Source organism: Entelurus aequoreus, linkage group LG14, assembly GCF_033978785.1.
Source record: "Entelurus aequoreus isolate RoL-2023_Sb linkage group LG14, RoL_Eaeq_v1.1, whole genome shotgun sequence".
Taxonomy (NCBI): domain Eukaryota; kingdom Metazoa; phylum Chordata; class Actinopteri; order Syngnathiformes; family Syngnathidae; genus Entelurus; species Entelurus aequoreus.
Window position 1 is genome coordinate 31,652,715 of NC_084744.1, and position 16,829 is coordinate 31,669,543.

A 16,829-nucleotide genomic window follows, 5' to 3' on the forward strand; every position below is an offset into this window, starting at 1 on the left:
ATTTTTATTATTTGTACCTTACGTTCGACAGCTGAAGTTGTTGTTGTATAAAAATAACATGCGGTGTATATACTATATAGTCTATAGCCTGCATAGGCTATTTTCGAAAACCGGTTTCGTTTAAATTTGAATCGGCTTTCTATAGATATGAAATAATATACCTGGTGCGCTTGTGAGGTAGACGTATAGATTTCCAAATTCCATGTCCGGCCATTGTGTAGGATTATCAGTCCACGCATCTGCTGGAAGGCGGTAAGGGCAGTCGTTTAATCCAACTACAGAACATTTTAACTCGTATCTTAACCTAGCCTCACTGGAAAGACTATTTACATAATCATACGCCATTTAGAACAGTTTAAAATGCCGTGAAACCTCGTTAAATGCTTTTTCTGTCAATGCTGTGTTCGCTGTGAGCTGGTTTGTTTTCAACTAATTCAATATGGCGACCGGTTGTTAGGGGATTGGTAGGTGGAAGTGACGTAGGTCCGCCCTCGCCTATAGCAGGCAAACGAATTAGAACCTTTTTCGGAGTGGAATCTGGGTTGAATGTGATTTGTACAACTACCTCTGGTGTCATAATGGTGAATATATTTTGAAGTATCTTGACAGGTACATGAGTATTTTAGTGGTATGGTGTATCTTCTACACCAGACCAACTGCAAGAAGATGTACTCTGTCACCTAACAAGAGCCTCCCCTCGTTAAGGAAATCTGTCACCTACCAAGAGCCTCCCCACGTTAAGGAAATGGTTGGCGGAAAGGTGAGCCCGAGATGGACGGTTGAGTAGAAGCCCAATCATTTTGTTTTGGCTGTCTGGAGTTAGTTTTTTAGGGCTTTTAAGGCATCACGGTACTAAACATGAACTCTGTAGTCAAAGTGGGGTTAAAATGTGTTGTGTTAGAGTGTTAAGTGTATTTCTACCCACCAGCGGGTTGATCCTACTATGTAAGGTTGTACGGTATTAGTATAGTACTGCAATACTATCCATCCATCCATCCATTTTCTACCGCTTGTCCCTTTTGGGGTAGCGGGGGGTGCTGGAGCCTATCTCAGCTGCATTATTCATATTTGGTACTATACCGCCTCTAAAAAGTAAGACTTCTATGATTACATCAATATTTTTTGGCATCACAACATCTTTCGTTTTTTAAATTTATATTATGTTTATAAACTCAGGAAATATATCCCCGGACACATGAGGACTTTGAATATGACCAATGTATGATCCTGTAACTACTTGGTATCAGATTGATACCCAAATTTGTGGTATCATCCAAAACTAATGTAAAGTATCAAACAACAGAAGAATAAGTGATTATTACATTTTAACATAAGTGTAGATAAAACATTTTAAAACAGAAAATACGCAGATATTAACAGTAAATGAGCAAGTAGATTAATAATCCATTTCCTACCACTTTTCCTTAATAATTTTGACAAAATAATAGAATATAAATGACACAATATGTTACTGCATATGTCAGCAGACTGATACTCCATAAAACACCACATAGTAAAACATGTTTTTGGTAAAAGTTCGTTTTGGCCCAGCCAACAAAATGACCATAAAAAAGTATTTTGCATGATGACAAAAACATACCATTTAAGTGATTTTGGAATTTTAAATTTTTTATTCCCATGATATTGAAGTTATTTATGGTCATGACTAAGTCATTACAAGATCATGGTTAAGTTTAGAGATAAAGTTTAGGTGTCATAGACCGTATACACTAGGGATGTCCGATAATGGCTTTTTGCTGATATCCGATATTCCGATATTGTCCAACTCTTTAATTACCGATATCAACCGATATATGTAGTCGTGGAATTAACACATTATTATGCCTAATTTGGACAACCAGGTATGGTGAAGATAAGGTACTTTTTAAAAAAATTAGTGAAATAAGATAAATAAATTAAAAACATTTTCTTGAATAAAAAAGAAAGTACAACAATATAAAAACAGTTACATAGAAACTAGTAATGAATGAAAATTAGTAAAATTAACTGTTAAAGGTTAGTACTATTAGTGGACCAGCAGCACGCACAATCATGTGTGCTTACGGACTGTATCCCTTGCAGACTGTATTGATATATATAGATATATAATGTAGGAACCAGAATATTAATAACAGAAAGAAACAACCCTTTTGTGTGAATGAGTGTAAATGGGGGAGGGAGGTTTTTTGGGTTGGTGCACTAATTGTAAGTGTATCTTGTGTTTTTTATGTTGATTTAATTAAAAAAACAAAACAAAAAAAACGATACCGATAATAAAAAAAACGATACCGATAATTTCCGATATTACATTTTAACGCATATCTCGGCCGATAATATCGGCAGGCCGATATTATCGGACATCTCTAGTAAACACAATAAATATTCACACACTTTACATCAGATGAGTGTAAAGTTAAGAATCCCTCAATCAATGTTGCCTCGTACTTATAAAAACTTTTCAAATTGCCTCCCATCAAATTTCCAAGTCTGTTTTTGGACTCACTTTTGAATTAATTGTAGTGGCTGGAACAAGAGGAGGTATTTCCTGCGTATTTATTGGTTGTTTTGCTACACACTTTTAACACAACACAGGAAAGAACACAAATAATGTCATTGTGTTAACAGTGTCAGTCCAAAACTATTTATATTCTCTCTTTATCTTATTTACTTATTTACCCAACAGACGTCCAGCAGCTCCCCCCACATTAAAGAGGAAGAGGGGGATCCACAGCCATCCCACATTAAAGAGGAAGAAGAGGATCCACAGCCCCCCCACGTTAAAGAGGAAGAGGAGGAAGTGTGGATCACTCAGGAGGGAGAGTGTCTTCTAGGGCAGGAGGAGGATGATGTCACCAAGTTTCCACTGACTGTTGTCTCTGTGAAGACTGAAGAGCATGAAGACAAACCACCTGAGTCCTCACAGCTTCATCCCAGTCCAAGTAAGCACAACATCCACATATCATTTTATTCTCAGGGCATTCAATCCATCACAACTGGACTGTTCACTTTGTCTTAGAAGACGTTTGTCCTCTCATCCAAGTAGGCTTCATCACTTCATGCTCATAGACTTCAAGTCTTAAATCTAATCACTGGAATTTAGAGGGGAACTGCACTTTTTTGGGGAATTTTGTTCATCGTTCACAATCATTATAAAAACATGACGATGGATATATATATATATATATATATATATATATATATATATATATATATATATATATATATATATATATATATATATATATATATATATATATATATATATATATATATATATATATATATATTTGTAAATCACTTTCTAACTCATAAATGTAAATAAAAGTCCACTTGCAGTGGAGCCAATGGGAGGTCCTTTATAACCATCCAAAATACACCAACAATACTCCATTTGCATTTGGTGGCTTGAATAGCAACCAAGTATTAGTGATATTGTTATTATAAGTGCTAACGCAGACAAACTATTTATAGCTTGTGTGTCTATGTTGACATCACCGGCTGGTGAGCTCCTTCCTCGCTGGTGAAAGATTATTCCAGATCATGAATCGTGAATCTCACCTGGATAGTAGAAGGATGAGGACGTACTCTGACAAGTAGGTATCGTTTGACAGCCAATTTAGACCCGGCAATGGCGAACGACACAAAAAGATGCTTGGCTTCAACACCCTTTTCCGTGCGACGATTATGAGCCATTCTGCATCTAAACGGGAATATAACAAGATTCCGTCAGTCTGCGTCATAGTGACAGCAGACCTTGTACAGTAAGTGATGTTTTATTATGTTTGTTGGCTCTCATGAAGTCTGCAGTGTGTAATATTCAGTGATGTTTAAAAAAAAATGCGAATGTTGTGATGCGTTTTTAAAATAAATGCGCTAATGAAAAAATACATAAATATTACATAAAAAAATGTACCTGTTACTAAATGACATATATACCTATTGCATGTACATAAAACCTTATTGGAGGTGTTTGGATGTGTTTTAAGTACTTTGTAGGCAGAATAGTGCGACTCTAATAGCCTCTATTGTAAGCAGACTTTTGATCATATTTATTTACTATTTAAAATGTATAACAAAGAAAAAATATGTGTTCTTGATAGGCAAAATACATTTAAAAAGTGTGGTTCCCTTTTAAGTGAAGTGAAGTAAACGAGACAGTTTGAGGTCGATGTTCCTCTCAGTTTGTAACAATGTGTGATTGATTGATTGAAGGAGTTATGAGAAGTTTGCATAGGAAAGGGTACAGTTTCATCATAAATGATAAATGGGTTATACTTGTATAGCGCTTTTCTACCTTCAAGGTACTCAAAGCGCTTTGACAGTATTTCCACATTCACCCATTCACACACACATTCACACACTGATGGCGGGAGCTGCCATGCAAGGCGCTAACCAGCAGCCATCAGGAGCAAGGGTGAAGTGTCTTGCCCAAGGACACAACGGACGTGACTAGGATGGTAGTAGGTGGGGATCACGGTACACATTCACTGCTACAAGAAAGCCTGACATGGTTTCAGTTGAAATATTTTTTTTAAACTCACACAGAACACAGTACTATGTAGAACGTAGACAAAAATACTGCAAGAAAGTCAATGAAAATAAAATAAAAGTAGAAGGCTTAGTATATTCCCAGTTATGAGTAGCCGCAACCTGTAATGTCTTTTCAAAGCGACTTTGAAGGAAGTAAGGGATTTACACTCCTTTATGGCTATTGATAGGGAGTTCCACATTTTGGTGTACAGCAGGCAAACAAATTGGAACCTATTTTGGAGTGAGATCTGGGTTGAATATGACTTGTACAACTACCTCTGGTGTTATAATGGTGAATATATTTTGAATTATCTAGACAGGTACATGAGCATTTTAGTGGTGTGGTGTATCTTGTACACCAGACTAACTGCAAGAAGATGTACTCTGTCGGCCACCAAGAGCCTCCCCACGTTAAGGAAAGGTGAGATGGACGGTTGAGTAGAAGCCCAATCATTTTGTTTTGGGCTGTCTGGAGTTTGTTTTTCAAGGCTTTTAAGGCGTCACGGTACCAAACATGAACTCTGTACTCAAAGTGGGGTTAAATGAGTGCTTGTGTTATAGTCTTAAGTGCAATACTACCCAAAGGAGTAGTTCTACTATGTAAGAACAGAATTTGTTGGTTGATTCTTTGACTACCTTAGTAGTCATTTTTTCACTGGAGAGATTAGTCTCTACGATGCAGCCAAAATTGGTAATCTCATTTTTGTTTGGTATAATATTGTCACCCACTTTGACTGTGAAGTGATCTACTTTTCTGAGGTTAGGAATTGACCCAAAGACCTGTGTACTTGCAAGTACCAGGGGTGAGTCTTAATTTGCCAGTTTGTCATTGAAAGCCTTGCTAGTCTAGGTCTTGAGGATTGTAGCTTTGCTTGTTTTGTGGCCGTCAGCCTCAGTTCTATGTTCTTTATGGGTACAGAAAATGATGGAACAATCACTAAAGCCGCATACAGTAGTTCCACTTGTGGTGATCTTAGACTGGTCAGAAGTAACAACGAGGTCTATGATGGTTTAAAAGGACTCACTCACCCTGGTAGTTTGCTTAATGAGCTAAGTGAGACAATGTTGGTGGCACACCTTAGTGAAGGTTTTAAAAATGGGTGCATCCTTTCAGGACATATCTGTGTTCCAGTCCCCAAGAAGATGTAACCCTGTATCAACATGTTTACATAAAACTCACACACTCACCAAATACATTTTATACTGTAATCACATCTAATTAAAGTTATAATTTCACTTCCTGATTCTGACTTACATGCATCAAAAAGTGAAAGTAAACATTTATTTTCAATAACCAAAGTAGTCAACACTTGATTTATTAAAATAACATAAAGGTGACTGACTTTCCTTCAGCGTGTTGTAGATGGTCTCCAATTCCTAAAGAGGAATTGTTGATGGAGATACTCCATAAAACACCACATACTACCATGAATTGATTAACGTGGATCTCGACTTAAACAAGTTAAAAAAACGTATTCGGGTGTTACCATTTAGTGGTCAATTGTATTGAATATGTACTGTACTGTGCAATCTACTAATAAAAGTCTCAATCAATCTCTCAAAAGTAAAACATGTTTTTGGTAAAAGTTCATTTTGGCCCAGGCAACAAAATGACCACAAAAAAGTATTCTGCATGATGACAAAAACATACCATGAATGTTTTTTTTAAGTGATTTTGGAATCAGATTTTTTTTATTTCCATGATATTGAAGTTATGGTAATGACTTTGTCATTAAAAGATTATGGTTAAGTTAAGAGATAAAGAGTAGGTGTAATAGACCGTATACAGAATAAAATATTTACACACTTTACATCAGTGAAGTTCAAAATGCCTCAATCAATGCTGCCTCATACTTATAAAAACTTTTCAAATTGCCCCCCATCCTATTTCCAAGTCTGTTTCGGTACTCACTTTTGAATTGATTTTCGGAAAAAAGGAGGTATTTCCCGTGTTTTTATTAGTTGTTTTGCTACACACTTTTAACACAACACACGGAAGAACACAAATAATGTCATTGTGTTAACAGTGTCAGTCCAAAACTATTTATATTCTCTCTTTATCTTATTTACTTATTTACCCAACAGACGTCCAGCAGCCCCCTCACATTAAAGAGGAAGAGGAGGCTCCACAGCCCCCCCACATGAAAGAGGAAGAGGAGGAAGTGTGGATCACTCAGGAGGGAGAGTGTCTTCTAGGGCAGGAGGAGGATGATGTCACCAAGTTTCCACTGACTGTTGTCTCTGTGAAGACTGAAGAGCATGAAGACAAACCACCTGAGTCCTCACAGCTTCATCACAGTCCAAGTAAGCACAACATCCACATATCATTTTATTCTCAGGGCATTCAATCCATCACAACTGGACTGTTCACTTTGTCTTAGAAGACATTTGTCCTCTCATCCAAGTAGGCTTCATCACTTCATGCTCATAGACTTCAAGTCTTAAATCTAATCACTGGAATTTAGAGGGGAACTGCACTTTTTGGGGGAATTTTTTCTATCGTTCACAATCATTATAAAAGACATGACGATGGATATATTTAAGAAAAAAAAAATGTCACATTCTAATTCGGGCTGGGCGATATGGCCTTTTATTAATATCTCGATATGTTTAGGCCATGTCACGATACACCATATATATGTGGATATTTTGCCTTAGCCTTGAATGAACACTTGATGCATATAATCACAGCAGTATGATGATTCTATGTGTCTACATTAAAACATTCTTCGTTATTATTTGTGTTTCTGTCTAAGAAGTATTGGGGTAATCCCCCCAAATATAAGCTTTGGCTTCAGCCTATTCCTTTTTCGGTAATTATTTTTCTTTTGTGTGTGTGTAAATGTGTATGATTGTTAAATATGTATCATCTGTACTGTTAAACTGATCACACAAAATGGTTGATGGTTGATTATATGATGGAAATAAACTTATTTCATTAAAAAAAAACATTTGGGACGTGGGTTGTCTTACGTCAGCACCGGGATTGGTAAAATCAGCTGCTCACCTGGCGGGTTTTTTGGGGATGAATAGGGAAGTCCTTCTTTAGCTGCCGTCTTTTTTTATCATATATTGCTGCCTTTGCACCTGTCAATGTTCACTTTTGTATGCACGTTAAATCCACAAAAAATCCTGACTTTGAAGCAATGTTCACATACTCTAGTATTTGGCTCTCTATTAGATGTGACAGTGCCTACCTCTTTAGGACCACCCTTTCTAGATATATAAAGATGTGTATTTACAACATTAATATATACATACTGTGCAAATATAAAATAAGGTAAGCTTTTAGTTAATTTTAATAAGTTTTGCTTTAAATTTTTTGTTTGTAATTTTTATTTTTTAATATTCATTATTTACTTCAAGTTATTACAGTATGTCTCTGTATACATATTTATTTGATACATTTTGGCCAAAGGAGGCACATTTCAATTTCTTACTCACACTTGTTATTACATATGATGGCCAGAGGGGGATGAATAGGGAAGTCCTTCTTTAGTCCTTTAGCTGCCGTCTTGTTTTATCATATATTGCTGCCTTTGCACCTGTCAATGTTCAATGTTTATGCACATTAAATCAACAAAAAATCCTGACTTTGGAGCAATGTTCACATACTCTAGTATTTGGCTCTCTATTAGATGCAATGTTTTTGGGACAATGATTTATGTCTTAACTTGTTCACACCTCCTCATATGGAATTTACTTTTCCTTCTTCATGTCTCAAGAACACACACACACACACGCACGCACGCACGCACGCACGCACGCACGCACGCACGCACGCACACACATTATTGTATGTGTGACCTTCTTGACAACCTCTGAAAAATGCCTACCTCTTTAGGACCAGCATTTTTAAATATATAAAGATTTATATTTACAACATTAATAATATATACATACTATGCAAATATAAAAATGGTAAGCTTTTAGTAAATTTGTTTTGGATTTAGTTTTTTGTAATTGGTTTTCAATCTTCATTATTTACTTCAAGTCATTACGATCTCTCTCTATCTATCTATCTATCTATCTATCTATCTATCTATCTATCTATCTATCTATCTATCTATCTATCTATCTATCCATCTATCTATCTATCTATCTATCTATCTATCTATCTATCTATCTATCTATCTATCTATCTATCTATCTATCTATCTATCTATCTATCTATCTATCTATCTATCTATCTATCTATCTATCTATCTATCTATCTATCTATCTATCTATATATATACATATCTGTTTCCCACACATTCATTTATTTGTGGCGGCCCGCCACGAAAGAATTACGTCCGCCACAAATTTAAAAAAATAAATAAATAAATAAATAAATAAAAAACAAATTAAAAAAAAATATATATATATATATATATTTTTTTTTTGTCCTCTCCAGCTTCTCAGGCAAATCATATAGTTGATGTAGATGCCCATATCGGCTTTTCAGATTTACTTTACAAAAGAGAAGTGTAGGATACTTCTCTTGTTGCCTTATTTGTATTTGACTTTATTAAATGTATTTATATTAGAAACACAACATGTGTACTAACAAAGGGTGCAAAGTCTGCAGGCAGTAGGAAACACATGGTTAAGTGTAGGGAGTAAAACTGATGGCAGTCTAAAGTTCAAGATTTTTGGAGCTCTTTGTTCAGTGGATCAGATGTTTGATGAAGCTCTGTGTCTATCTACCACCACTACTGTTTTCTGTTTATTTGTTACTGACTGTGGCAGGACACCTCTGCCTCTGTTTCACTTTATGTTGCTGGTAAATAATATGGTTGTAGTAGTAGGCTAAAGTTAAAGTATTTAGTATGCACTAATTAAAGGGGCAGAGCTTTATGAGACATTTTAGCTTTTATGTTTTATAAGATATATTTTTTATAAGAACCACAATTAATAAATATATTTCAGTGAATAACTTATTGTTCAAATCTGTATTATAAATATCTACATAAAGTGTTGTAATTATATTGTAAAATGGATGGATGGATGGATGGACGTTTAAAACAAAACTGTTATTATTAATTAGTAAGTATACATTTTTTGAGCCTTTTTAGAGAAAATCATATCATTGTAGTAAATTATGCAAATTACTCGATGATGTCATGGTGACCACGCCCATCGCCACGCCCATAGCCACGCCCCCACCACCACAGGTATCTTGGCAGTTTATGGGAAACACTGTATGTATATTTATATATATATATATATATATATATATATATATATATATATATATACATTACATTGTTTTGATTCATTTCAATATCTTACATAAACTTGTTATTACATATGTTGACCAGATGTTGAGATATTTGCTGGGCGTCCATATTGGTTCTCCACCAGCGTCCCACTTTTGTTGATAAATAAATCTAATCGGCTATTGAATAGTTTTTCCGTGATTTTGGAGAATGGTGGAAGTAATGAAACTGGTGTGTAGTTAGTAAACTGGTGTATGTCTCCATTCTTATAAATTGGTACGACTTTTGCAATTTTCATTTTGTCAGGGAATTTGCCGGTTAGAAATGATACGTTGCTGATATTGATATTGTCAGAGGTTCTGAAATGTCTTCTATAACCTTTTTTCATGGTTACCATATCTATTCCATGACAGTCGCTTGAGGTCTTGGATTTACAATGTTTTACAATTTTGATTATTTCTTCTTTTGTCACGTTCTTAAGAAACATAGAATTGGGATTTCTGTCTATGAGCTCACTCAAGTCCTCAACTGACCCATCTTCTGCATTTGGAATTCTTTGTTCCACATTTTTTCCCATATTAACAAAGTAATCATTAAAACGTTCAACTATTTGGTTCATATTGTCTTTTTTTGTATTTCCATGTAGAAAGTACTGGGGGTAATCTTTCTTAGCAGCATTTTTAATGATGCTATTTAGGATGTCCCATGTTGCTCTCATGTTTCTGTTCTTTGTCTGTAGTATCCCTTCTTACATGTTCCTAGTATACCAATTAGCTTGTTTTTTTATACTTCTTATACTTATTTTCTGCCTCTATAGATGTCTGTGTTATTAATATTCCATATCATGTATTTTTTTGTGACAAGCATTTTCAGTCCTTTTGTCATCCATGGTTGGTTGTTTTTCTTTTGCTTCTTACTAACTTCTTTCCATGGACAACATAAACATTGATATTATACATGTGGGCCAATATATATAATAAATGCTGTTAAATGTAGCTTTGATGCGGCAAGCTACTTTTGCAGTGTAGCTTGTAGTGTAGCTTGCTACAATTCTCTGAGGATAGATTAGCTACATTTAATTGAGAGTAACTTGTAGCTTAGCTTACTACATTGTCCAGGTAGCTTGCCCATCACTGTCTATTTGGCCTCGCTCACATGTCAATAGTTTGAATACTGCAAACTTCAATACAGTAACACCTCATTTGTTCTGCAGATGTCCAGCGGGTGTCAGCGGAGAGTCATGAAGAGGAGTGGCACACCAGTGTGGGACAGAAGGAGCTACAGGCCCCCTCCCACATTAAAGAGGAGCAGCTTCATGATGAAGATGAAGCTCAGTCCTTACAGCTTCATCACAGTCAAAGTGAGGAGAACAGAGGGGCGGAGCTTGTAAGTCAACACATCACAGAAGCTGATGGAGAGCATTGTGAAGATATAAAGTCAGAACCAGACAGCATCTTTGCTCCACTGTCAGACATGGACCACATGATGTCAGACTCTTCTGATCACAGTGACCACATCCAAAAACCTTTGGAGAGTAAAAATGACTCTAAAGGTGATACGAGACATCACACTAACAACAAACACTTTGACTGCTCTCAATGTGGGAAATCATTTAGACTGAAGAGTAATTTTACAGTACACATGAGAATACATACTGGAGAGAAACCTTTTAAATGCTCTGTTTGTAAGAAGAGTTTCTTCAGAAAGGGTGACATGACCACACACATGAAAACACACACTGGAGAGAAACCTTTTTGTTGCTCAGCTTGCGCTAAAAGATTCAACACTAAGAATGACATGACCACACACATGAGAACACACACAGGTGAGAAACCTTTTACTTGCTCTGTTTGTAAGAAGAGTTTCTCCAGGAAGGAACTCATGACCACACACATGAGAACCCACACTGGAGAGAAACCTTTTACTTGCTCAGCTTGTGCTAAAAGATTCAACACTAAGAAGGAAATTATATTGCACATGACAACACACACAGGTGAGAAACCTTTTACTTGCCCTGTTTGTAAGAAGAGTTTCTCCAGAAAGCAAATTATGACCAGACACATGAGAACACACACTGGAGAGAAACCTTTTACTTGCTCAGCTTGTGCTAAAAGATTCAACACTAAGAAGGAAATTATATTGCACATGAGAACACACACAGGTGAGAAACCTTTTACTTGCCCTGTTTGTATGAAGAGTTTCTCCAGAAAGCAAAGCATGACCAGACACATGAGAACACACACTGGAGAGAAACCTTTCGATTGCTCAGCGTGTGCTAAAAGATTCAACACTAAGAAGGAAATGATATTGCACATGAGAACACACACAGGTGAGAAAACTTTTACTTGCTCTGTTTGTAAGAAGAGTTTCTCCAGAAAAGATAACATGACCACACACATGAGCACACACACTGGAGAGAAACCATTTAATTGCACTGTGTGTGATAAGATGTTCAGGTTTAAGAATCAGGTCAGTAGACACAAGTGTGTAACAGTCATGGAAGCTGAAGGGATTTAAAAACACTTAAGCAGTGATTGTGCTAAATGTAGTTTAAAAACACAGCATGTTTAATATGAATGTATATTTGATGTTGTATGTAGTGCTTCTCATCTTCTAGTCCAGGGGTCGGCAACCCGCGGCTCCGGAGCCGCATGCGGCTCCTTGACCACTCTGAAGCGGCTCAGCTACATACATGCCGACGCCCCCGATTTTCCCAGGAGACTTATGGATCTCAGTGTCTCTCATAGATTACTCCCAGGGTAAAAATAATCCTATTTCCACTTTAATTACTAAATAAAGGACGTGCCCTAATTGCACTGCAGTAATTGTCCTCTATAGCATTTACAAACAGCGTGCCAGCCCAGCCACATGTTGTATGTTGTTATTACTTGCACACACAGGAGACAGCAAAGCATACTTACTCATCAGCCACACAGCTTACACTGACGGTAGCCGTACCGTATCAAACAACTTTAACATTGTTACGTTACGAATATGCGCCACACTGTGAACCCACACCAAAAAAGAATGAAAAACACATTTCTGGAGAACATCCCACTGTAACACAACATAAACACAACACAACCATTACCCAGAATCCCATGCAGCCCTAACTCTTCCGGTCTACATTATACACCCCCGCTACCACAACCCCCCCCCCCACACACATCAACCCCCCCACCCTCTCCGTGCGTTGGTTGAGCGGAAGAGTTAGGGCTGCATGGGATTCTGGGTATTGGTACCGTCAGTGTAAGATGTGTGGCTGCTGAGCTAGTACGCCTTGCTGTCACTTACGTGAGCAAACTGAAACTGCATTCTACATGTGGTCGAGCAGGTACACTATTAGGGCAGTCTGTAGAGGGCGCCAAATGTAGTGTCATCACGCTCTGATATTCGGGAGTCTCCCGGGAAAAAATGAGAGGGTTGGCGAGTATGATGCTGTCAAGCGCCAATTATTCAAAACTCGCGGGCTGCACTAACATCAAATTTCCACATGAAAGTGTGTGCCGGTGCGTGTGTCTGAGACCCCTGGTTAACATAGCACAAAGCATTTAAGCTCTGTATGCGGTGTTTTTCATTTTATATTTACATTTTTTTTTTTGTGGCTCCCATTACTCTCTTTAATTCGTGAAAATTGCCAAAATGGCTCTTTGAGTGGTAAAGGTTGCCGACCCCTGTTCTAGTCTTATATGTTGTCCTGTAGTTACTTTTTAAGTTGTGTGCATGTATTGAATATTATATATGTAGCTACTATTTTATTTTTCTTCTCATCTTTGAAGAGAGGACATCTTATTATTTTCATTTGGGGTTTTTTCGTCTCATAAAATCACACATTTTTTCAATTGCATTTTATTCATGTTATTATCCAATTAGAAGTATGAATGAATGAAATTGTTAACAAAATGTGGACTCTGGTAGATTAGCAGCATTGTTACATCATGGATGTTAACTACTGCAAAACATCAACAAAGAAGAAAAATGCTGAAGTTAGCAACACATCACTGAACTTTAGAGCCATCGTGAGTGGAGTTGCTTGTTTTTATTGCTGCATTTGTACTTATTTCACCTCACATCTTCACTTTTAATCCTAAAGTCTTCTTCAAATATATTGTTGTAGGCTTCTAAGATGTATTTTTCTGATGTGTGTAGTCTGTGGAAAGGGTTGTTGTCCCTTGTGGATCCATTTGTTCACTTGCACAGATACATCTTCATCATCATCACCGGCCCACTACTGGACTAAACCTTAGCATTAATGTTTTAATATACGTGTGACCTCATTATTCCTTGATAATAGGACTAAAAATACAGATTTAAGCACTGTATTAGAGTGCCTCTTGTAGTACTCCAACTCGCCACACTGAGAAGTGGGGGCGATCATGAGCTAGCAGCTGCATGTTGCTATCATGTTTTATCAGCGAGGAAGACAGCATTTGTGTTTACTTTTTGTCAGATCCAAGTTTTATTGCTCTGCTGAATAAATGAATCACTATGGCTGCCAATATGGAGGATTATTTATATATTTAAAGGCCTACTGAAAGCCACTACTACCGACCACACAGTCTGATAGTTTATATATCAATGATGAAATCTTAACATTGCAACACATGCCAATACGGCCGGGTTTACTTATAAAGTGCAATTTTAAATTTCCCGCTAAACTTCCGGTTGAAAACGTCTATGTATGATGACGTATGTGCGTGACGTCAATGGTTGAAACGGAAGTATTCGGAGCCCATTGAATCCAATACAAAAAAGCTCTGTTTTCATCTAAAAATTCCACAGTATTCTGGACATCTGTGTTGGTGAATCTTTTGCAATTTGTTTAATGAACAATGGAGACTGCAAAGAAGAAAGTTGTAGGTGGGATCGGTGTATTAGCGGCGGACTACAGCAACACAACCAGGAGGACTTTGAGATGGATAGCAGACGCGCTAGCCACCGACCTCACCTTGACTTCCTCCGTCTCCGGGTCGCCGACCGCATCGGTGATCGGGTGAAGTCCTTCGTCGTACCGTCGATTGCTGGAACGCAGGTGAACACGGGTCGTGATGAGCAGATGAGGGCTGGCGTAGGTGCAGAGCTAATGTTTTTAGCATAGCTCTGTCGAGGTTCCGTAGCTAAGTTACCTTCAATGGCGTCGTTAGCAACAGCTTCGCCAAGCTAGAAAGCATTAACCGTGTAGTTACATGTCCAGAGTTTGGTAGTATTGTTGATCTACTGTCTATCCTTCCAGTCAGGGGCTTATTTGTTTTGTTTCTATATGCAGTTAAGCCCGATGATATCACGTTAGCTCAGTAGCTAAAGTGCTTCACCGATGTACTGTCGTGGAGGTAAAAGTCACTGTGAATGTCCATTTCGCGTTCTCGACTCTCACTTTCAAGAGGATATAGTATCCGAGGTGGTTTAAAATACAAATCCGTGATCCACAATAGAAAAAGGAGAAAGTGTGGAATCCAATGAGACCTTGTACCTAAGTTACGGTCAGAGCGAAAAAAGATACGTCCTGCACTGCACTGTAATCCTTCACTCTCACGTTCCTCATCCACAAATCTTTCATCCTCGCTCAAATTAATGGGGTAATCGTCGCTTTCTCGGTCCGAATCTCTCTCGCTGCTTGTGTAAACAATGGGGAAATGTGAGCAGCCCTTCCTCCTGTGACGTCACGCTACTTCCGGTACAGGCAAAGCTTTTTTTAATCAGCGACCAAAAGTTGCGAACTTTATCGTTGTTGTTCTCTACTAAATCCTTTCAGCAAAAATATGGCAATATAGCGAAATGATCAAGTATTACACATAGAATGGATCTGCTATCCCCGTTTAAATAAAAACATTTCCTTTCAGTAGGCCTTTAAGAACACATAACCACCGCCATAACCACAACACCAGGGGGATCTCCACTAACCACGTTAAACCCAGATTCCGATCTAACAAAGGTCTTAACTCATTCTCCTTCTATGCCACATCAATGTGGAATGCGCTCCCAACAGGTGTAAAAGAAAGGGCATCTCTATCCTCCTTCAAAACCGCACTAACAGAACACCTCCAGGCAACTTCAACCCTAAACTAACACCCTCCCTTCCACATCCTACCTCCCCGGACTGTAAATAATCAAATGTACATAATCAAATGTAGACACTTTTTCTTATACTTTCTGATCTCTCTCTCTATGTCCACTACTTGCTGTACATATCCTACCAAGTCAGTCCTACACTGTTTTAATGTCCATTTCTCTGATGATGCAATTGTTGATGACTGAAGTGTTGATACCAACCAGACCTAACCCCCCCCCCCCCCCCTCCACATCCCACACCCCGGATTGTAAATAATTCAGTGTATATACTCTGATGAGTATCTTGTGTGATGACTGTAGTATGAAAATAGTATATATCTGTATCATGAATCAATTTAAGTGGACCCCGACTTAAACAAGTTGAAAAAAAACTTATTCGGGTGTTACCATTTAGTGGTCAATTGTACTTCACTGTGCAATCTACTAATAAAAGTTTCAATCAATCAATCAAAACATACTTTCCTTAACAGGTAGCAAAATGACACCACAAAAAAGTGAACTGGCAGAAGGACTCAGTAAATATTATATAATTTTATTATTTTACTAAGTAATTAACTATAAAGAGTAACATGACAGTGGATATTTCACAAGAGTTCACCAAAAAGTGTAAAATGGGAATGCTACATAAAATGCTTAACATAGACTGATACTGATACTGTGTAATCATTTATTTGTCCTAAAATTATTTTGAGATATAAATTGATGTCCCCCCAAAGTTAAACTCATTTCTACGCTCACTGTGTGAAGACTGGAGGTTAATGTACTAATAAAGTCAAAACATTTACCAAAAATGATGTGTATATATGTTACCCAATAAGAAGATGCTAACGTTAAGCTAACTAGCGAGGTGATGCTGTGAAGAGCTGCTCCGCAAAGTTGGCATACAACCAAAAAATACTTTAAAATGTTATTATTAATGTTCACTTTCAATGTACTTATTTTGAACATGTCAAAACTTTACAAGCACAACTTTTGCTCAAGTGATCAACCGTCCAAAATGAGTGGAAGAAGCAGAGCTTGTCTGGTCCC

At 37.3% G+C, this 16,829-nt stretch overlaps 1 protein-coding gene across 11 annotated transcripts in view; it reads left to right on the top strand.

Annotated features, from left to right (window-relative positions):
• The window catches only part of LOC133664731 (zinc finger protein 431-like), a 129,424-nt gene that overhangs the window by 59,972 nt on the left and 52,623 nt on the right, over positions 1 to 16,829 (top strand). For 7 of the 11 annotated variants that reach the window (XR_009828612.1, XM_062069592.1, XM_062069595.1 and 4 more), the window contains one exon: positions 6,616 to 6,834. Coding sequence is in view for 10 of the 11 variants with exons in the window: in XM_062069592.1 (XP_061925576.1) it covers positions 6,616 to 6,834 (219 nt within the window). In the remaining variant the exon portion in view is untranslated. Of the gene's footprint in view, positions 1 to 598; positions 761 to 2,683; positions 2,940 to 6,615; positions 6,835 to 16,829 lie in introns of all 11 variants that reach the window. The other 4 variants (XM_062069593.1, XM_062069597.1, XM_062069594.1 and 1 more) reach the window with 4 other exon arrangements.